The sequence below is a fragment of the Taudactylus pleione genome, unplaced genomic scaffold (genome assembly GCF_031769625.1).
Source record: "Taudactylus pleione unplaced genomic scaffold, aTauple2 ptg000730l, whole genome shotgun sequence".
In the NCBI taxonomy this organism is placed as follows: Eukaryota; Metazoa; Chordata; class Amphibia; order Anura; family Myobatrachidae; genus Taudactylus; species Taudactylus pleione.
Window position 1 is genome coordinate 33791 of NW_028285132.1, and position 22458 is coordinate 56248.

The 22458-nt window shown below is 43.7% G+C and overlaps 1 protein-coding gene across 1 annotated transcript in view; it reads left to right on the plus strand.

The window, feature by feature from the left end:
- The window catches only part of LOC148477265 (uncharacterized), a 33822-nt gene extending 24241 nt beyond the window's left edge, over window positions 1-9581 (plus strand). The window contains exon 5 of the mRNA XM_088456962.1: window positions 3516-9581. Within this exon, the coding sequence (XP_088313088.1) occupies window positions 3516-4690 (1175 nt within the window). The 3' untranslated portion in view covers window positions 4691-9581. The remainder of the gene's footprint in view (window positions 1-3515) is intronic.
- Window positions 9582-22458: the final 12877 nt, after the last annotated feature.

Consider the following 22458-nt stretch of genomic DNA (forward strand, 5'->3'; position numbering starts at 1 on the left):
AAAATCTTTATTTTAAGAACCCCTTGGACATCCCCCTAATGACTAATCAGGCATTTGGAAATGTCAAATTAGCTTAATTAGTCCAATAATTACATGTCATTTTTGAGGGTAAAAAAATGGCCTCAAATTACCCCAAAATTAACTTTTTCGTTAGTTTATAAACCCCAAATGTAATTAGTTTTTTTTTTATTGAAATATAATTGTTTACTTAATTTTTTTTACAATTTTTTAGTTTCCACAATGTAGCCCAAAATCTCCGTGTTTCCTACTTTTTTTTGCAATTTTTATTTAATTAATTTGAGATTAAACGAAAAAGTTTGCTTTTTTATCATTTTTTTGCATCTTTTTAAACAAGAACACAAATCAGCCATTTCACACCATTTAAAGGCCTTCAGTACTTTCCTTATGCCCACAAACAGCCCTATACGGTCCTGCTAACAAAATTATCAATTTTGGGTGGTCCAGGATGGTCTCCCCAATTTTCATGCACTTCTCTTACGTCGCATTTGGCAGTCAGTTCGCACCCCTCCGCTGCGAGCACCGTGAATAGGCATTTTTCATTGGATTGGAGAATTCTCGGGAGCGCGCATTTGTGCAACGTCTGTGAGTTTCATGAAACTAACTCGCAATTAGCACCTAATTGGATTCACCCCTTCTATTGAGGATTAGAAAATAAACACAAATAACTACAATGTTGCTAAAAGAATGACATGGCATGAAGTCATCTCATAAAGGATTATCCTACACTGATAATCAGATTAGTAAATTCAACACAGGAACCACATAAAAAATTAATAATAAAAATAGTTTCTCAGGGTGGACTAACCCCTTGTGGTACTGTGTATTGGAGTAAGAGAACAGAAGGCATGTGAGCCTGTTTTGTGTATCTTTTTGAACATCAAGAAGGTATGAACTGCCGTATCATCTGTATGCTGTGATACTCCTGAGGGGAAATGTCTTTTTGAAAACTATTTGAGCAGTAAACATCTTGACTCTAAGATGACTTCATCTGTATCCTGCGACAACAGAATTGCATCAAGCGCTGTTCCGTTTTCCGACTTTTTTAAATTGAGCCCGGTGTCTCCAAGCTCAAACCCTCTGCCAGCTTCCCTGCTGGACCTGGTCCATTGCGAGGGATCAGTCTGGCTGCAACTAGTCTAAGCATATGCAGCAGAGGCAATTCAGGTGCTGAGGTAGGAGCCTGAGAGAAGTGCTTTCAGGTGCCAGTGTAGGAACTTGTGTGGTAATAAGTGCTTCCAAGATCTTGGTGGTGACAGCAAAGTTGAATGCCCATGGCACAGTAGCCAGAGTCAGTAACAGGTGGTTACGGACGGTAAGAGGAAATCCCCCTAAGATCCAGTGGGATCAAAAAAAATATCTGTGGCCATTGGTGGAGGCAAGGTTATCCGGTCACAATTACCTATTTGCCATCTGGCTTCTACATTCACAACTGAAATTTGGAAATGACACTGACTGTATGAGATGTTAGGGTACAACCGGGCACGTCTTATAGTTACACAGTATAGAGATGTTGGGGTACAGCCGGGCACGTCTTATTATAGTTACACAGTATGAGATGTTAGGGTGCAGCCGGGCACATCTTACTATAGTTACACAGTATGAGATGTTGGGGTACAGCCGGGCACGTCTTATAGTTACACAGTATAGAGATGTTGGGGTACAGCTGGGCACATCTTATAGTTACACAGTATGGAGATGTTGGGATACAGCCGGGAAACGTCTTATTATAGTTACACAGTATGAGATGTTGGGGTACAGCCGGGCACGTCTTATTATAGTTGCACAGTATGAGATGTTGGGGTACAGCCGGGCACGTCTTATAGTTACACAGTATGAGATGTTGGGGTACAGCCGGGCACGTCTTATTATAGTTACACAGTATGAGATGTTGGGGTACAGCCGGGCACGTCTTATAGTTACACAGTATGAGATGTTGGGGTACAGCCGGGCACGTCTTATTATAGTTACACTGTATGAGATGTTAGGGTACAGCCGGGCACGTCTTATAGTTACACAGTATGGAGATGTTGGGGTACAGCCGGGCACGTCTTATAGTTACACAGTATGGAGATGTTGGGATACAGCCGGGAACGTCTTATTATAGTTACACAGTATTGAGATGTTGGGGTACAGCCGGGCACATCTTATAGTTACACAGTATGGAGATGTTGGGGTACAGCCGGGCACGTCTTATTATAGTTACACAGTATGGAGATGTTGGGATACAGCCAGGAACGTCTTATTATAGTTACACAGTATGGAGATGTTGGGGTACAGCCAGGTATGTCTTATAGTTACACAGTATGAGATGTTGGGGTACAGCCGGGCTCGTCTTATTATAGTTACACAGTATAAAGATGTTGGGGTACAGCCGGGCACGTCTTATAGTTACACAGTATGAGATGTTGGGGTACAGCCGGGCACGTCTTATTATAGTTACACAGTATAAAGATGTTGGGGTACAGCCGGGCACGTCTTATAGTTACACAGTATGAGATGTTGGGGTGCAGCCGGGCATGTCTTATTATAGTTACACAGTATGAGATGTTGGGTTACAGCCGGGCACGTCTTATAGTTACACAGTATGGAGATGTTGGGGTACAGCCGGGCACGTCTTATAGTTACACATCATGGAGATGTTGGGGTACAGCTGGGCACGTCTTATAGTTACACAGTATGAGATGTTGGGGTACAGCCGGGCACGTCTTATTATAGTTACACTGTATGAGATGTTAGGGTACAGCCGGGCACGTCTTATAGTTACACAGTATAGAGATGTTAGGGTACAGCCGGGCACGTCTTATAGTTACACAGTATAGAGATGTTGGGGTACAGCCGGGCACATCTTATAGTTACACAGTATGGAGATGTTGGGATACAGCCGGGAACGTCTTATTATAGTTACACAGTATGGAGATGTTGGGGTACAGCCGGGCACGTCTTATAGTTACACAGTATGGAGATGTTGGGATACAGCCGGGAACGTCTTATTATAGTTACACAGTATTGAGATGTTGGGGTACAGCCGGGCACGTCTTATTATAGTTACACAGTATGGAGATGTTGGGATACAGCCAGGAACGTCTTATTATAGTTACACAGTATGGAGATGTTGGGGTACAGCCGGGTATGTCTTATAGTTACACAGTATGAGATGTTGGGGTACAGCCGGGCACGTCTTATTATACCTAATATTATAGTTACACAGTATAAAGATGTTGGGGTACAGCCGGGCACGTCTTATAGTTACACAGTATGAGATGTTGGGGTACAGCCGGGCACGTCTTATTATAGTTACACAGTATAAAGATGTTGGGGTACAGCCGGGCACGTCTTATAGTTACACAGTATGAGATGTTGGGGTGCAGCCGGGCATGTCTTATTATAGTTACACAGTATGAGATGTTGGGTTACAGCCGGGCACGTCTTATAGTTACACAGTATTGTATAATTCTGCAGAGAGCCTAATTCTCATATAATTCTGTTCCCAGCAGATGGACACAGCAGCAGGAATAACTCGGGGAGACGTCTCATATTATCTCCAAATTGTGACCTAGACGATAACTTCTCACAGGACTCTCCAGGAGAAAACCCCATTATCCCCAGTATACATCCAGCATCTCACAGTGCAGATATATCATCTGATCCATCTAACCATGGGGAATGCTCCCCTGATACTCCCAGTAGTGTTACACACAGCTCAAATCACATAGGTGATAAACCATTGTCATGTTCTGAATGTGGGAAAAGTTTTACCAAGCAGATCAGTCTTTCTATACATCAGAAGAGAGTTCACGCAGCTGAAAGGCCTTTTCTATGTTCTGAGTGTGGGAAATGTTTTACACTGAAAAGATTTCTTACTAGACATACAAAGCTTCACACACGTGAGAGAACATTAGCATGTTCTGAGTGTGGGAAATGTTTTGCACAGCAGAGAAAACTTGATGTCCATCAGAGAACTCACACAGGTGAGAGACCATTTCCGTGTTCTGAATGTGGGAAATGTTTTATAGAGAAGTCGGCTCTTGTTACACATTATCGAGTCCATACAGGTGAGAAACCATTTTCATGTTCTGAGTGTGGGAAATGTTTTACACAGAAATCATATCTTGTTATACATCAGAGAAGTCACACAGGTGAGAAACCATTTCCATGCTCTGAATGTGGGAAATGTTTTACACACAAATCATGTCTTGTTATACATCAGAGAAGTCACACAGGTGAGAAACCATTTCCATGCTCTGAGTGTGGGAAATGTTTTAACTATAAATTAGCTCTTGATACACATCAGAGAATTCACACAGGTGAGAGGCCATTTCCATGTTCTGAGTGTGGGAAATGTTTTACATATAAATTAGCTCTTGTTACACATCAGAGAAGTCACACAGGTGAGAAACCATTTCCATGCTCTGAATGTGGGAAATGTTTTGCAAAGAAATCACATCTTGTCACACATCAGATCAGTCACACAGGTGAGAGGCTTTATCCATGCTCTGAGTGTGGGAAATGTTTTTCAAATAAATCACATCTAGTTAGACATCAGAGAAGTCATACAGGTGAAAAACCATTTCCTTGCTCTGAATGTGGAAAATGTTTTACACAGAAATCACATCTTGTTACACATCAGAGACGTCACACAGATGAGAAATCATTTCTTCAGGGTCCATAGGGCCCCACAGGGAGCCCTTGGGGTGTAGGTGGTAGTTGAGCACCGAGCACCAGTCAGTTAAAGCTTTGCTCCCAGTATGCAATGGACCTTCCCCCTATACCCTGCCTCCGAGCAGAGGCACTTCAGTTTCGTCGGTGCCTGGCCGGAGTCTGGTCACCATTTTGACAGTGGGCGGTTTCATGCAGCCCAAAAGCTTTTATTTTATAATTCTCTTTATTTTTTATGCTTCTGAGCGGGCAGCAGCAGACTGTCCCTGGGACGTCTGTGCTGCCGCTCAAACACCCCTGTGGGCACCACAACGTCAGCTCCGCATGGTGCTCTCGGTGGGCATCCCAGGGACATTGCTAGCCAGTTCCGCAGACAGACTCAGACTGCAAACTGGATTCTAAGGGGACAGGTAAGGCGGGTCATCGCTATGGGGTTGCCATAACAGGTACAAGCAATACAGGTACCTCCTATGCCTCCATGGGTATATATACTCTCTAACTCAGTACAGAGTCTGGTGGCTACCTCTACAGCCTTTCAAAATATGTTGCAAGGTGGGAAGCCCCTACCCAGTGAGGCTAGGTACACCCTGACTGATATATTTGCCGATCAATTGGTCGGCTAATATCTGCTGGCCATCGCCAAGTGTGTACCTGTGATATGTCTGTGAACCACATAGTTCTCAGACATATCGCATTGGCTGTGCTGCACAGCTGATGGATAGATATGTCTGCAGACATACCTGTCCATCGGCAAGTGTGTACGGGCGGTCTGCATACTGCCCATACACAGCGGCAGCCACCAAGGAGGGGGGTGGGACACGCCCCTTGGCCGCTGGGACCCACGGCTAGAAGCAGATGGCCATTCAGTGTGTATGAACGATCATCTGCAGATATATCTGTATAGTGTGTATAGAGCTTTAGTCTACTAAGCGTCCTGTGTTATCTTCACAGTCCACGCAGCTGTCATCTGAGGAGGCAGAAAATGCTGATCTCTCTACTGCAGGGTCCCCTTCAGGGGAAGAAGCATATTCTAAAATGAATATACCTGCTTTGGTGCGAGCTGTTAGATCTATCTCACAAATAGAAGATGAACCCACCCCCACATCAAAGCATCCACTATTTGAACGATAAAAAGTGGCTTCAGCAGAGTTTCCTCTCTCGGATCAACTAGTTGAGCACATGGCAGCAGCTTGGCAGATTCCTAGTAAGAGGTTTCAGCCCCAAAAACGCCTGATCTCTTGTTATCCTTTTCCTGCAGCTCATTGTACAAGATGGGAGACTCCCCCAGCAGTGGATTTCCATGTTACACGTTTGATTAAAAGCGATACATTACTTATCCCTACAGTTTCCTCACTGAAGGACCCTATGAATAGAAAAGATTGAAACTGGCCTTAAATCTGTGTTCTCTCAGGTGCCATTGCTTGCGTGACCATGGCTACTGCATGGGTGGCTAAAGCAATTTACAGCTGGGCAGATGCCCTTGAAGAATCTTTTCCCTCAGATGCCTCTTGGGATCAGATGTCTTATGTAGCTCACATAAGAGATGCAGCTTCATATATTGGAGAAGCGTCCTTGGATGCCAGTCTCCTAGCTTCTAGAGCTTCGGCCACAGTGGTGTCTGCCCGCCGTATTCTGTGGCTGTGGTCATGGAAGGCGGATGCAGATTCTAAGAGAGCCTTGGAAGCATTACCTTACAATGGGGAGATCTTGTTTGGCCCTGACTTGGATAATATTGTGGCCACATTAGCAACAAAACACCTTTCTGCCATCAGCAACTACTGCAAGGCCTCGGACAACGTCCTTTAGGTCCATTCATCCCCAAGGCAAACCTAAGAGTCAGTCCTTTCCTAAGCAATCAGCTGCCACTAGGGCCACAAAGCCTAGGACCAAGCAGATGCCCTGCTTCAAAATCAGAGGACAAGCCTTCAACCTGACTAGGTGTGCCTCCCCCTGGGGGGCCCCAGAGTAGGAGGCGAACTCCTTCAGTTTGCCCAGGAATGGCATCAGACAACCACAGACGCGTGGATAAGAGAAGTCTCACGGGTATGCCCTCATTCCAATTTTTCTACACAGGCCCTCCATCAGACCTGAACAAGGTCCTGCTCATGCAGAAAGCCATTCAAGTGGAGGTAATAGTTCCAGTTCCTCCTGTCACAGCGAGGGAATGGTTATTGTACCCTGTTTATGGTGCAGAAACAAAATGGGTCTTATCGGCTTATCCTCAACCTCAAATCCCTAAACATATCAGGGTGCCCAAATTTCACATGGAAACCCTGTGCTCTATTGTACTGGCTGTGGAGCCTGGGGACTTTATGGTATCTCTGGATATTCGGGATGCGTACATACAGTGCCCTCTCATCAGAGATATCTCCGGTTTGCTGTACTACAGCAACATTTTCAATTTCAAGCTCTGCCCTATGGACTTTCTACAGCCCCATGGGTCTTTACCAAATGATGGCGGTCATGGTGACCAACCTGTTTTTCAGGGAATCCGGCTCCTGCCATACCTGGATGACCTCTTGCTCTTGGCAAGCTCCCCAGAGGTTCTTCAATGCCACCTTCAGGTAACCATTGCCTTCCTGCAGAGGCACAGCTAGTTAACTGGAAAAAGTCCTCCTTGAACCCTTCACAGAGGATGGTCCATCTGGAAGCTCTTTTAGATTCTCAGGGTCAGAGAATTTTCCTGACAGCAGACAAGATCTCCACACTGCAAATACGTGTGGGCAGACTCCTATGCAGTCGCCGAGTGTTAGTCCACTCAGCAATGCAAGTTCTACTATCCTTGGTATCTACCTTCGACATGGTGGAGTACACTCAGTTCCACTACAAGCCCCTGCAACAGCTAATCCTATCCAGGTGGAACGGGTTGCCCCATCAGATCAAAGCTCAGACAATGGTCCTTTCTCCAGAGGCTCGTCTGGTGACTACAGACGTCCCATTTAACCAGAGGTCACCCCTTTTGGATCCCAGAATGGGTACTCCTTACAACGGATGCCAATCTCCTGGGCTGGGGCGCAGTGACCGGTCAACATTCCTTCCATGAACGTTGGACATCGGCAGAGTACGCATTCTCGCATGGGCCGAAGGTCACCTCCCGGCCATGTCCACAGTGTTCATTCCAGGAGTTCTAAATTGGGAAGCGGACTTCCTCAGCTGTCACAACGTGCAAACCGGGAAATGGTCTCTCCACACAGAAGTCTTTCAATTCCTAGTGGACAAGTGGGGCCTACCAGAGGTGGACCTCATGGCCTCCAGACAAAATCACAAACTGCCAGTGTATGGGTCCAGAACAATGGATGCCGAGGCATCCTTGGTAGACGCATTTCCATGAAGTGGACCTTCCATCTGGCATATCTATTCCCTCCAGTCTCCCTTCTTCCTCGAGTTCTTTGTAAGTTCAAACAAGATGGAGGCACTGTTCTGTTGGTGGCCTCAGCCTGGCCCAGATGACATTGGCACTCAGATCTTTGGACCCCCTCCGTAGATGCCTTGTTCCTGCTACCTCAGCGGCCAGACCTGTTGTCTCAGGGTCCTTGTCTTCACCCACACCTGGGTTGTCTGTCTTTGATGGCGTGACTCTTGAGACATCCCTCCTGAGGTCTAAAGGTTTTTTTGCTCTGTGGTCAAGACTATGCTGAGTGCGTAAGCCATCCTCTGCCAGAATTTACCATAGAGTGTGGCATACATACTTTCAATGGTGTATGCCAGAAACTATGACCATCAGGTGTTTTGGGATTCTAGAGTCATGGCCTTCCTCCAAGCAGGCTTGGACCTTGGACTCCACGTCACCTTGCTGAAGGTGCAGTTCTCTGCTCTGTCCATTTTGGTTCTAGCATAGACTTGCTTTACTGCCAGTTGTCCATACCTTCCTTCAAGGTGTCTTCCGCATACAACCTCCCTTTGTCCCTCCGGTGGCGCTGTGGAATTTGTCAGTGGTTTTTCAGACCCTACAGGGCACTCCGTTTGAACCTTTGGAATCTGCGGATCTCAAGTGGCTCACAGCGAAAACTCTTTTACTTCTGGCTATGGCGTCCCCCCGAAGGGTGTCAGATTAAGGGGTGCTCTCACGCTGCTCCCCATTTCTAATCTTCCATCAGGACAGGGTAATTCTCCAAACTCAACCTGGCTTCCTACCCAAGGTGGTTACTCGTTTCCATATTAATAAGGAAATCCTAGTCCCGGCCTTTCATTAACCAGACCTCTCGGCAGGTGAGGCCTCCTTTGTTGTGGTCCGTGCTCTCAGGATCGACGTGGACCGTACGAGTTCTATGAGGAAAACATACTCCCTATTTGTGCTCTATGGATTTCACAAGAAGAGATGGCCAGCCCATAAACACATTGGCCAGATGGCTTTGCATGACTATCTCACAGGCTTACATGCAGGCAGGCCTTCCTTTACCGGCTACTGTCACTAATTCCACTCGCTTTGAGTCCCTCGGCAGCGCGACGTGGAGCCCCAGCTGAACAGCTTTTTAAGGTGGCCACGTGGTTCTCTGTCGACATCTTTCTTAGGTTCTAGGTCTTCCATACATTTGCCTCTAGGATGTCTCCATTTGGACGCCGGATTCTCCTCTCAACTCAGGAGCGTCCCCACCCTTGAATAACTGCTTTGGGACATCCCCAAGGTCTACCTGTGGAGCCCTATGGACCCTGAAGAAGAAAAGAAGAGCTATGGTAAAACTTAACAAAGGTGGACTTTCTTCGAAGTCCACAGGGTACCACCCGCTCTGATGCACCTGGCTTCTATGGGCTTTGTTTCCTGGTCACATGTTTCTAGTCTCTTTCTGTGTGAGAGTGATTCTTGTGTGTACCAGTCTTCCTTCGCCTATCCTCCAGCCTTAGGCTTGTTATGAACTGAAGTGGCTCGGGGGGCAGGGTATAGGGGGAAGGCCCGTTGAATCCTGGGAGCAAAGCTTTAACTTTTGTGCCTGGACCTCAACCATCACCTACACCCCAAGGTCTCTCTATGGACTTCGAAGAATGAGTGTTAATAAAGGTAAGTTTTACCATAACTCTCGTTTTCCATGCTCTGAGTGTGGGAAATGTTTTATAAAGAAATCCGCTCTTATTAGTCATCAGAAACATCACACAGGACAGAAACAATGTATGAGCATCTAGAAAAATAGAGAAATTGCAGTGGTATTTGCAGTACTGTATTGTTATTGAAAATGTTAAAAACAAACATGAATTCAATCTTAGCCTAGATTGCTGTCCCTGCTTAGCAAAGGGTAAATGATATTTGAATTATCACACTATATACTAATATATTACAATTTAGATAAACCCACATGGATGTCACCAGCGTAGGGCTCTTGTAATGGCTTTCAGTTTCCTTATTCTATCAAATCAATTTTCCAAACTTCGCTATTACAGGCCGGGTATTAAGGATATCCATTTGGACTCCACCATGGATATCCTTAAACCCTGTACTATAATGGCAGAGTTTGGGAAGCTCTGTATTAGATAGTATTGTGTTATTGGCCTATTTGTGCAGTAACAAGACCACATGATGTAATATAGGGACATAACTAATTTGTCATCATGACAATGTGCTGGGGATGTAATATGGGAAGTGGGAAACTATGACATCATGTGATGACTGGGCTGTAAGTGATGGTGTGAGATGGGTGATATAATGACATCTGTAACCTCTGATTTTATCTCCCTGGATCCAGTATTCTCTGGTTGTGTTTCCTGGTAAATGGATCTCTAATCTCCTTACAGCAGTCTGATGTCTGGTTCCTTCTAATTAGATCCTCTGTAACCTACTATTTATACTATTCCAAAAGATAAGGACATTAATATCATGATCACTTATGTAATTTATACATTATTAGATAATGTAATTAGTGTTGGGACACAGGAAGATGCTGGTCCTGGTATAAACCACTAACAGTAATGACCATTAGGTGCATCAGGCTCCCGATATCCCCAGCAGAATACAGATATGAGCAGGGTACATAGTAATGGAGGAATAATACAGGGACATCACAGGATAAGTAGGATAAGTACAGATTGTCCTCAGTATGTCCTGCACTGTCTCACCACCCACAGCGGTGACACCACCAGTAATGTGCAGGGTCAGGAGATGAGGATTATTTGGTAGTGAGGAAATCACAGAAAGGACAATACAAGCTTTGTTATATACCTACAAATATATGAGATAAAGAGTTTGGTAACAAGTAAGAAAACCAAACGCCGCATGGACCTGTCTGACGTCCATGTGGGGTAACACAGCTGCGTGTGGCGCTTGTTTGTTAGTATTTACCACACTTATTGACCTGAACATTTTTGTACATTGTTAGTAAAGCTGGAATAGTGACCAGTTGTCCTCTCGGTGGTGCACATGTTCTGTGACGGCTGTCATGGAGAAAATATAATTTTCCTTATGATCAAAAGCATTTGTATGAAGTGAATTATGCTATTAAAATAACTTTGAAATCATTATAAGTGATACAAATATTGATAGGCAATATTACCATATATATCTGATCTAGAATTAATGTTAATATAATGTAACATATAGAAGATACACATTGTAGAAATTTATGTATTTTACACTTCCAAGATGACAAGATGCCAATAAGCAGAGTGATATATAAATCATGTATCTGAGACTCATATAAACCTGTGACCATCTGAGAGCCCATAGATATGAGCTGCCCTGGTGGGTCACACCAATGACTAAGCACAATCACAATGACCACCCTGCTGTACAAGATCCCATGTGTGAGATAACCAGGCCTATGTGACTGTGACTTCATTTCCTGATATTGTGGTGAGAAGCCAAACCAAGCTGGCACGGTGTTAGCTGAGAACCCATAGATGAGAGCTGTACTGGTGGGTCACATCATTGACTAAGCACAATCACAATGACCACCCTGCTGTACAAAATCCCAAGTGTGAGATAACCAGCCCTGTGTTACCATCTGAGAGCCCATAGATAAGAGCTGCTCTGGTGGGTCACACCAATGACTAAGCACAATCACAATGACCATCCTGCTGTGTAAGATCCCGCGTGTGAGATAACCAGCCCTGTGTGACCATGTGACTTAATTTCCTGATATAGTGGATAGAAGACAAACCAAACTGGCACGGTGTTAGCTGAGAGCCCATCCCCTGTATGATGTATGAGACATTCCTGGGATCCAAGAGGACTCTGGACCTTTGGACATTGAGTTACAGCCTAGGACATTTGCATACAAGCAATAGGAATTAGGTAATGCCATATTACATTCTCCAAGATGAAGATTGAGGACACCAATTACATGTTGGCACTGGTTAGTTATGAATATTGTAATGAGCTATATATAAAGTGACTGTTGTAATGAGATAATAAGCTTTCAGAATTGAAGCTCAGACATACATGTCACTGCTGCTGACTCGGTGATATCTATATACTAATGACTGCTGACTTGTAATTCCCTGATATAGAAACATATAAAGAAAATAATTTAGATTTACCTTTTGTCTAGTGTACAAGTCATTCCCAACTTCGATACTGGGGTAGTGAATTTAATACCACTGATGTGTGGTATTATTTTTATTATATAGGGGGGAGGGGACTGTACAGTGATATGAGTGATATGATGTGACACAGCTCCTAGCACACACTGATATGTGGTATTATTATTATATAGGGGAGAGGGGACCGTACAGTGATATATGAGAGGGAATAACACAGCTCCCAGCACACACTGATATGCGGTATTATTATTATATAGAAGAGGGGACCGTACAGTGATATGAGGGGGGATAACATCTTCCAGCGCACACTGATATGTGGTATTATATAGGGGAGAGGGGACTGTACAGTGATACATGAGGGGAATAACACAGCTCCCAGCACACACTGATACGTGGTATTAATATTATATAGGGGAGAGGGGACCATACAGTGATATATGAGGGGAAATAACACAGCTCCTGGCACACACTGATATATGGTATTATTATATAGGGGGGAGGGGACTGTACTGTGATATATGAGGGGAATAACACAGCTCCCAGCACACACTGATATGTGGTATTATTATTATATAGTGAGAGGGAACCATATAGTGATATATCAGAGGGAATAACACAGCTCCCAGCACACACTGATATGTGGTATTATTATTATATAGTGAGAGGGGACCGTACAGTGATATATGAGGGGGAATAACACAGCTCCCAGCACACTGATATGTGGTATTATTATATTGTGAGAGGGGACCATACAGTGATATATGAGGGGGAATAACAGCTCCCAGCACACACTGATATGTGGTATTATTATTATATAGGGGTGAAGGGACCGTACAGTGATATATGAGGGGAAATAACACAGCTCCCAGCACACACTGATATGTGGTATTATTATTATATAGAAGAGAGGGGACCATACAGTGATATGAGGGGGGATAACATCTTCCAGCACATATATAGAAGGCCCTATCAATGAGATGATAGAGGTCAATAGAGAGGACTTATTACCGACTAGGGAGAGAGATAAAAAGTCGGGAAAGAACAGTGATCTACCATTTATCACCACATTTAATAGTCAGTACAAGGAAGTAGAGAAAATAATTAAGAGACATTGGCACCTTTTGGGGAAAGATGTCCTGTTAAGAACTATTATAACAGAGAAACCTAAATTTGTGTATAGAAGGGCACCCACTATTAGAAACAAGTTGGTTAAGAGTGCGGTGCCACCTAAGAGAGAGGGTAGAATTAGAACAAAACCATAGGGTACAACCTAGTAAAGTTGAAACCTTTATTTCTAATGTGACCAAAGTCAGGTATAAGATCAAAGATTTTATCACATGTAACAGCAAGAACTGTGTATATCTTCTGGAGTGCCAGTGCGGACTCCAATATGTGGGCTGCACTTCAAGACCTTTAAGAGAACGTTGGGCAGAACATTTAAGAAATATAAAGAAAGGGTTTGAGAAACACTCGGTCTCCAACCACTTTAAAGAATTGCATGAATGTTCAGCCAAAAGTCTGAAACTGGTTATGGGTATTGGTCAGGTCACCAATCATTGGCGAAAGAAAGATATAGGTGACCAGTTGGCCAAGGTTGAAATTAAATGGATTTATGACCTATGCACCCTGTCTCCCAATGGACTAAATACTGACTTTGAGCTTAAATGGTTCCTTTAATATGTATATTTTACTGTTTTTCCTTTTCATGATTCACTCCACTGTAGGGATTTTATTTGTGTTTTATTTCTACTTATATGTTTTTAATATACATGAAACGTGGATCTACTATGTATTGTTAGTGAAGGATACTCCTTTTTTGGTCAAGCTGCTGGGTATCCTATGGCATTGGTTTTAATATTTTTAATTGTATTTTTATGTATTTATTCTGCGATTTGTACATTTGGCTGCTCACAAGTGCATGGATCCTATCACCTACTCCCTTGGTGGAACGCAATTATCTGTATTTGCGTTCCAAGGAAGTGGGTAGAGGTCAACAGCTAGCACATCCGGGATGCTGGACGGGTTGTATCACCATGGTGAAAGGGCGCGACCAGCGTCACGTGGAAGGCGCGATTAGCGCTATGGATTACTATCCCCGATAGTCAAATAGGAGAAGAGGTGGGGCGACGTCAGGATGTTGATGCCGCTACTAGGGTTACCTGAAAGTGACTACACGTTATGATCCCACATGACCTCCGGACTGGAAGTCCGTACACGATCGGGAATTAGGAAACAGGAAGTGCTATGCGTTCCGTCTGTGGAACGCAATTAAGCATAACTGCGGATTATACATCTAAAGATGGGTTTTATCATGTTTAAATGAATATATATAGGTTCACTAATAAAAGATCTAGTTGATAAAGGAAAAGAATTGGCTTGACATAGTGGATTTAGAGAATAGCTGAAACGATATTGTCCTACCAATAGGAAACCAATAAGGGGGATATAAGGAGGGGACATGCAGTACACACATACCCTGAGGAAGACTCTTATCATTGGTGAGTCGAAATGCGTTGGTGTGTGACTGGTACCGTGGGGGGACATCTCTAAGACTGAAGCAAGTCCACGAGTCATTCCCGGGAGACTGGTGGGGTTTTACCATCTCATGCTTGCTTGGGTGCTAGGAGACTACACCCCTACAACACGGTACACGGCTATTTTTTACCCTATCCTGTGGATTATGTTTTGATATTTTATATGTTTATGTTGATTTATGGGATTTCATGCTGCTGCAGGAGGTGCTTACGTGGCATGACAATCGCAAACGGTCAGCAGCTGAGGTGAGCCAGGAGCCAAGGACCATGGGTGACCAGAGCTTAGCGACCATGAAAGCTTCCTTAGTCAGTGAGCTACAGGAGGAAACAGACTGAGGCCCACTTGTCCCCTGTTGGTGAGCAAGTGTCTTTAAAGGACTTTGGCAGAGACCAACAGAACGATGGAAATCTGGTTAATGCCTTTGAAAATGTGGTAGAAATGAATGGCAAAGTGGTTGCTGCCGTGCCACAAAAAGGTGTACAATACTTTATTTGGAAAAATTATGTGCCATACTGTGTAACCTCTTTGCAAGGTAAAAGGGTAGATCAGTAGGAAATAAAATCCCTGAACTAGGAAATAAGGGCCTGATTCAGAGCCGCTCGTTCATTCCGAGCGATGTTCGCACAACTGCGCATGCATACGGGTCGTAATACGCATGCACGAACCAGTCAGTGCGGTCAAAATTCATGTGCTCGCAAAATAGCGAATGCCTGCTAATTTGAGTGACAGGATGAGGAGTTTGTGGGTGGTAACGGGAAGGTGCTGGAAAACGGGGAGTGGAGATCCGAACGCAGGCGTGCCAAACGGTCAAAACGGGCGTTTAATGGGAGTGCATAATTAACAAAGCAGCGTCATCGACCATGTCACTTGGTTGTCTTTTAGCCAGAACTGCTCGCATGATTGCGGTAGGAAAATGCTACCACAAGAATAGCGAGCAGTTCATACGCCGTTCGATGTACTCGATTAATAAATACCGGAGATGACGTATGATGCGAGCAGCCAGGGGGCGTTTTTCTCAAAATAGCTGCCGCAGGTTTTGTTCGCTCGTTCAGACTTCGAGGCGTCAACAGACCGCAAAGAGCGAGCGCTTCATTTAAATAGCCAGCTCCTTTTTCAGAACGACCGTCCGCAAATAGCGTACGGCTCTGAATCAGGCCCTAAAATCCCTGAACTAATTGCAATAATGACAAGGGATGATCTGGATATTGTGGCTATTACGGAGTCATGGTGCAATGAAAATCATGACTGGGACATAGCTATACCAGGATATACTTTATTTAGGAAGGACAGAATGGGAAGAATAGGCAGAGGAGTAGCAATGTATATCAAGGAGAGCATAAATACTACGTTAATACATAGTATTGAAGAAAAAAACAAGTCCCTTTGGCTGACTATAGAAACAAGGGTGAAAGTGATTCTTTGTATTGGGGTGATCTACAGACCACCAGGTCAGGAAGAGGAACTGGACAATAAACTACTGCAGGACATCACTAAAACGGCATTAAAAGGAGAGGTTATAATCATGGGAGATTTTAATCTACCCGATATAAACTGGGAGGTGCCTGTGGCAAGTTTCACTAGAAGTAGGGACATTCTGAATTCATTGCAGGGAGCCTCCCTCCAGCAATTGGTGAGGGAGCCCACTCGGAAAGACGCAATATTAGATTTAATACTTACAAATGGAGACAGAATATCTGATGTAAAAGTGGGTGAAAACCTGGGATCCAGTGATCATCAAGCAGTATGGTTCAGAATAAAGACCGATACTGACTCACCCCATACAAAAACAAAGGTGTTAGATTTTAGGAAGGCTGATTTTGCAGGGATGGGAAGATGTCTAAGCGAATCTTTGGCAGAGTGGGAAAATTTAAAAAGTGCAATATTAAAGGCAACAGACCTTTGTATCAAAAAGGTTAGGAAAACCACCAGGAAAAGGAAGCCAGTGTGGTTTGGGAAAGATGTAGCATGTATGTGAAGGCAAATAAGATGGCCTTTAGGAAATTCAAGTTGACGCAAAATAATGAAGACAAAGAGGAGTAGCTTGTAAAGCAGAAGGAGGCTAAGAAAGTAATCAGATGTGCAAAGGCAAAAGCTGAGGAGAAGATGGCACAGTCAGTGGGTAAAGGGGGCAAAACTTTTTTTAAGTATATAAGCGAAAGGAGAAAGACAAAAGGTGGAATAAAAAGACTAGAGACAGAAAGAGGGAGTCTTGTTGAGGGAGACAATGTAATAGCTGATCATCTTAATAATTATTTTTGTTCAGTATTCACTACTGAGAGAGGGAAAGGGGCCACAGTTACTGAGAGAGAGGGAAATGGGCCACAGTTACTGAGAGAGAGGGAAAGGGGCCACAGTTACTGAGAGAGAAGGAAAGGGGCCACAGTTACTGAGAGAGAAGGAAAGGGGCCACAGTTACTGATAAAGAGGGAAAGGGGCCACAGCTACTGAGAGAGAGGGAAAGGGGCCACAGTTACTGAGAGAGGGAAAGGGGCCACAGTTACTGAGAGAGAGGGAAAGGGGCCACAGTTACTGAGAGAGGGAAAGGGGCCCAGTTACTGAGAGAGAGGGAAAGGGGCCACAGTTACTGAGAGAGAGGGAAAGGGGCCACAGTTACTGAGAGAGAGGGAAAGGGGCCACAGCTAAGTTACAGGTGTAATCAGAAAAATGAGGTAGGAACAAGCACATTAACAGAGGAGAAGATCCTATCAGAACTCTCAAAACTGAAAGTGGATAAATCAATGGGGCCAGATGGGATACATCCAAGGATAATAAAAGAGCTTAAAGGGGTGCTGGTAACACCATTAACAGAATTATTTAACCAGTCACTAGCTACTGGAGTAATTCCAGAGGACTGGAAAAGAGCAACGTCCCACTGCACAAAAGTGGAAGCAAGGAAGAGGCAAGTAACTACCGACCAGTGACTACCGACCAGTGAGCCTTACATCAGTAGTTGGGAAATTGATGGAAACACTCTTAAAAGAAAGAGTCGTAGATTATCTCATATCCAACAATTTGCAGGATCCCAAACAGCATGGATTTACTGGGGGGAGATCATGTCAAACAAATCTTATTGACTTTTTTGACTGGGTGACTAGGGAAATAGATAAAGGGGGGGCCATAGATATAGCTTACCTAGACTTTAGTAAGGCTTTTGACACTGTTCCACATTGCAGACTGTTAAATAAACTAGAAAGCATGGGATTAGATACAAAGATAGTTGAATGGATAAGATCATGGCTGCAGGATAGGAAACAGAGTTTTAGTAAACGGAGTGCAGTCTCAGGAGGGAAATGTTACCAGTGGAGAACCTCAGAGATCTGTACTAGGACCAGTGCTTTTTAATAACTTTATTTGTGACATTGCAAATGGTATTGAAGGGAAACTATGCCTGTTTGCAGATGACAAAGGTATGCAACAGGGTAGACACACCAGGAGGGGTAAAACAAATGATTGATGATCTAGGTAGACTAGAGGAATGGTCAAGAACGTGGCAACTACAGTTTAATGCCAAAAAATGCAAGATCATGCACTTGGGTCTCAAAAATCCAAAGGCTAAATATAGTATTAATGGCACTATACTGGAAACTACTGAAGAGGAAAGGGATCTAGGAGTCACTATTTCAGGTGACTTAAAGGCAAGCAAACATTGTAACAAAGCAATGAGGAAGGCAAGTCAGATGCTTGGTTGCATAGGGAGAGGAATCAGTAGCAGAAAGAAAGAAGTGATAATACCACTGTATAGGTCATTGGTACGTCCTCATCTCCAATACTGTGTTCAGTTCTGGAGGCCTTATCTCCAGAAGGATATTAATACATTAGAGACTGTACAAAGAAGGGCAACTAAAATGGTGCAAGGTCTACACCACAAAACGTACCAGGAAAGGCTAAAAGATCTTATGTATAGTCTGCGGCAGAGAAGGGATAGGGGGGACCTGATAGAAACATTCAAATATATAAAGGCTTTTAACAAGGTAAAGGAACGCAACATTCTTCAAAGAAAGAGAAGTATTAGAACAAGAGGACATGTTCTAAAACTGGAGGGAGGTAGGTTTAGGGGAAATTTGAGGAAAAATTACTTCACAGAAAGGGAAGTGGACAAGTGGAATAGCCTCCCATCAGAGGTGGTAGTGGCTAAGACAGTAGAGCAATTTAAACATGCATGGGATAGACATAAGGATATCCTTCAGAAGAAGTAAGGATCAATAAGAGTTGAGGTAATAATATGTTTAAAAATGGCGACTGCCAGGCCCCCGCCATATGATCCGTCAATTTGTCAGACGGGAAAAATGTTCGAAGTTACCTTAGCCTTTTTAAAATTGGGATACTTCGACCTAGGAGCCGGTGCATAATCCTCTATGTAAAGGATGGCCCGCACTGCCCTAACCAATGCCGGCACATTAATGGGGGACTTAGGCCCTCATTCAGAGTCAGTTGCAAGCGCTGAGCGCCCGCAACCGACTCAATGTTTTGGCCCTACGCACGCGCAGCGGCCGCACTGCACGTGTGCAAGAACCGGAGCGAGAGAGTAACTCTCTCATAGAATTTGAAACATAGAATTTGACGGCAGATAAGAACCACTTGGCCCATTTAGTCTGCCCATATTTAAACATATTATTATATCCTTCCCATGACATGGTCAGACCACTCCCCCCTTTTTTTGAAATGGGACATAGGGAATAGGAGAGTAGTCCCGGGCCTGTGGAAACTAGGTAACCACCTGTTGACTCAGCCGGAGGCTCGTAAAGCAGTTCAGGAGGCTCTTTCTCTTTTCCTTAGAACCAAATTGCCGGAAGAGACTTCTATTTTTATCTTTTGGTGCTCATTGAAGGCAGTTATCAGAGGTTCAGCAATTCAAGTCACGGCTCGGCTTAAGAGAGAATAGAAACAGCGGTATGAGAAAGCGGAAGTTGACGCAGCGTAATTAGAGGAAGCTCATAAAGCAGATCCCTCTAATAAAATGCTATATAAACAACTTCTTTATGCCCGAGAAAAGGTGAGTCTTCTCACTTAGAGAGGTACAGCGTAATGTTGCCCGTTTAAATAAAAAAAATTATGTATTTGGTAACCGAGCAAGTCGGCTGTTGGCTTGCAAATTGCGCGGACAAAGGGCTAGGGGTCAGATACAGAGAATCTATAATCATCATGGGGCTAAGGTCGAGATAGCTAATGCTTTTGCTACCTGTTATGCGCAACTTTATAACCTCAAAGATGACCCCAATACTGTCCAACAAATATCAGCCCTCATTAAGCAGTTCTTGAGTGGGCTTTCTCTCCCAAAATTGTCTTCTCAGGCCTGTCTGTCCCTTAGCACCCTATGGACCCTGGAGGAAATAGATGTAGCCATTGGTAAAATGCAATCAGATAAGGCTCCGGGTCTGGATGGCTATCCTGCCAATTTTTATATAACTTTAAAACAGAACTGGCTCTGGAGTTGTTGTTGGTGTTCAGTGAAGCAACGGAATCGAAGCAATTCCCTAAAGAAATGCTGGAGGCACGAATAATTGCCATACCAAAATCCGGCAAAGACCCTAACACTGTAGCTAATTACCGACCTATTGCTTTGCTGAACACAGATGTCAAATTGTATGCCACGTTGATTGTTAGTCGCTTATCTCAATTATTGCCAGCTCTCATTAAACCGGATCAGGTTGGATTTGTGATGAATAGGCAAGCCCCAGACAATACACGTAGAGTCATCAATATCGTAGAATATTATGACTACCGTAAGGAGCCTTTGTTGATTCTATTGCTTGATGCCGAAAAGGCATTTGACTGCCTGCACTGGGGTTATTTGATGAAGGTTTTGCATAGTTTCAGTTTCCAGGGAGGAATTTTAGATTCCATTTCGGCCCTATATACTTGTCCTTCCGCGAAGGTATTTGTAAACTGTTGTCTATCTGACAAATTTGACATAACCAACGGCACACGCCAGGGGTGCCCACTTTCACCACTCATCTTTGCGCTTGCCATTGAGCCTCTGGCTGAGATGATCAGAACCCTCAAAACTATACATGGTCCCTTGCTTGGAGGCTCCTCCCATAAGATAAACTTATTTGCAGATGATATCTTATTATGTGTACTCCACCCAGAAGTCTCTCCCAGCATTACATGCCATCTTAGATCAATACGCAGCAGTGTCTTTTTACAAACAACACAGCTAAGACAGAAGCCCTCCCTCTTAACATCCCAAATGTACTTTTGGGGAAGCTACATGAGAATTATAGATATACATGGAAATCTAGGTCCCTCAAATACCTGGGGGTGCATTTAGCTAGAGATCATGATCTTATAGAGTGTAATTTTGGACCCCTCGTGAAAGCTTATGAAAATTTAACAAAGGAATGGCTGCTACATGAGGTGTCCTGGCTGGGAAGGATTGCGGCTGCAAATATGCTGCTGCTCACTAAACTAATGTATTTATATCGAACCATTACTAGACCCCTATCTAAATCCATATGTAATACATTTTACCAAATACTCACTAAATTTATTTGGAAAGGGAATCGACCCAGAATAGCGAGAAATACTCTCTCCCTCTCTAAGGTGACAGGAGTGGCCTTTCCAGACTTGGATACTATTCAGCGTGTGTACTTAGCCAGGCAAGGGACTGGTTCATAATAGACTCTCCCAAACCCTGGGTAATTATTGAAAGGGAACTTATGCGTCCCTCTCCCCTTCCTGATCTATTCTGGCTGCCCTCTTCTGAAATCTCCTTCAGACCGGGATTCTGTAAAGCAATCCAGACTACAATAGTGTGTTGGCATGCCTGTTTCCTTAGATGAGGAAATCTCCCTGCCCTCTCCTAATCTATCTCTCCAATCAATAGCTAATTTGATCCCAGATATGCACTTAGGTTCATGGGCGGAGAATGGCCTCTCTTCATGGGGGGATGTATTCACAGAGGAAGATTTTGCTTCTTTTGTGTCTCTTCAAACTCAATTTGGTTTAATGAGGCAGGACTTAGTAGCACAGTCACCTCCCTTCTCTACTTAAAAAACCCACCTTTCCATCGCTGCTGCTGATTCATATTTTACACCTGAAAGGCAGCATAAGATCTGACCCTCTGTGTCTCTATATTGCTGGAGAGGTTGTGGTTTGGTGGGAGACATCTTTCATGTCTTTTGGTCCTGTCCTCTGCTTCGCCCCCTGTGGAATGCGGTGTTTTATAAGAAGTAAAATAGCTGGCATTACCATTCAAGCGGAACCTCTAATTGCTTTTATCTAGGGAATTATCACGTGGTGAGATATATTATGTCATGAGTTGATTGCTATGAAAGCTACAATTGCTCAGGGGTGGAAGACAGCCTCTCTCCCCAACATCACAATCATAGAACACAAGATACATAAGCACTTTGTTTTTGAAACAACAGATACCAAATACTCCTCCTCCGCCAACTCCATCCATATGAAATGGTTTATATGGGGAGAATATAGGGAAAAATAAGGCTATTCCACCATTTATAGTGCTCTGGTTGATCTCGGTGATCTCTGTTCACCTCACTCAGATTCGGGGTAGTCCCATTCACTGACTACTTAGTACCTCGTTTATACTTGTTGTGAAGTATATTATAAAACATTTTTCTTCTCTTAAAATGTGTATGTATTAATTATATGTAAACTGACCAAGATTGATTTATATTGTGATATATAATATGTCTGGCTTCCCACACTTCCCTTCTTTTTATTTCTGTATCCCCATTTCTTTGTATTAAACTTTCAATAAAAACTATTATAAAAAAAAGAACACAATCTTTATACAATTCTACACATATTCAACAT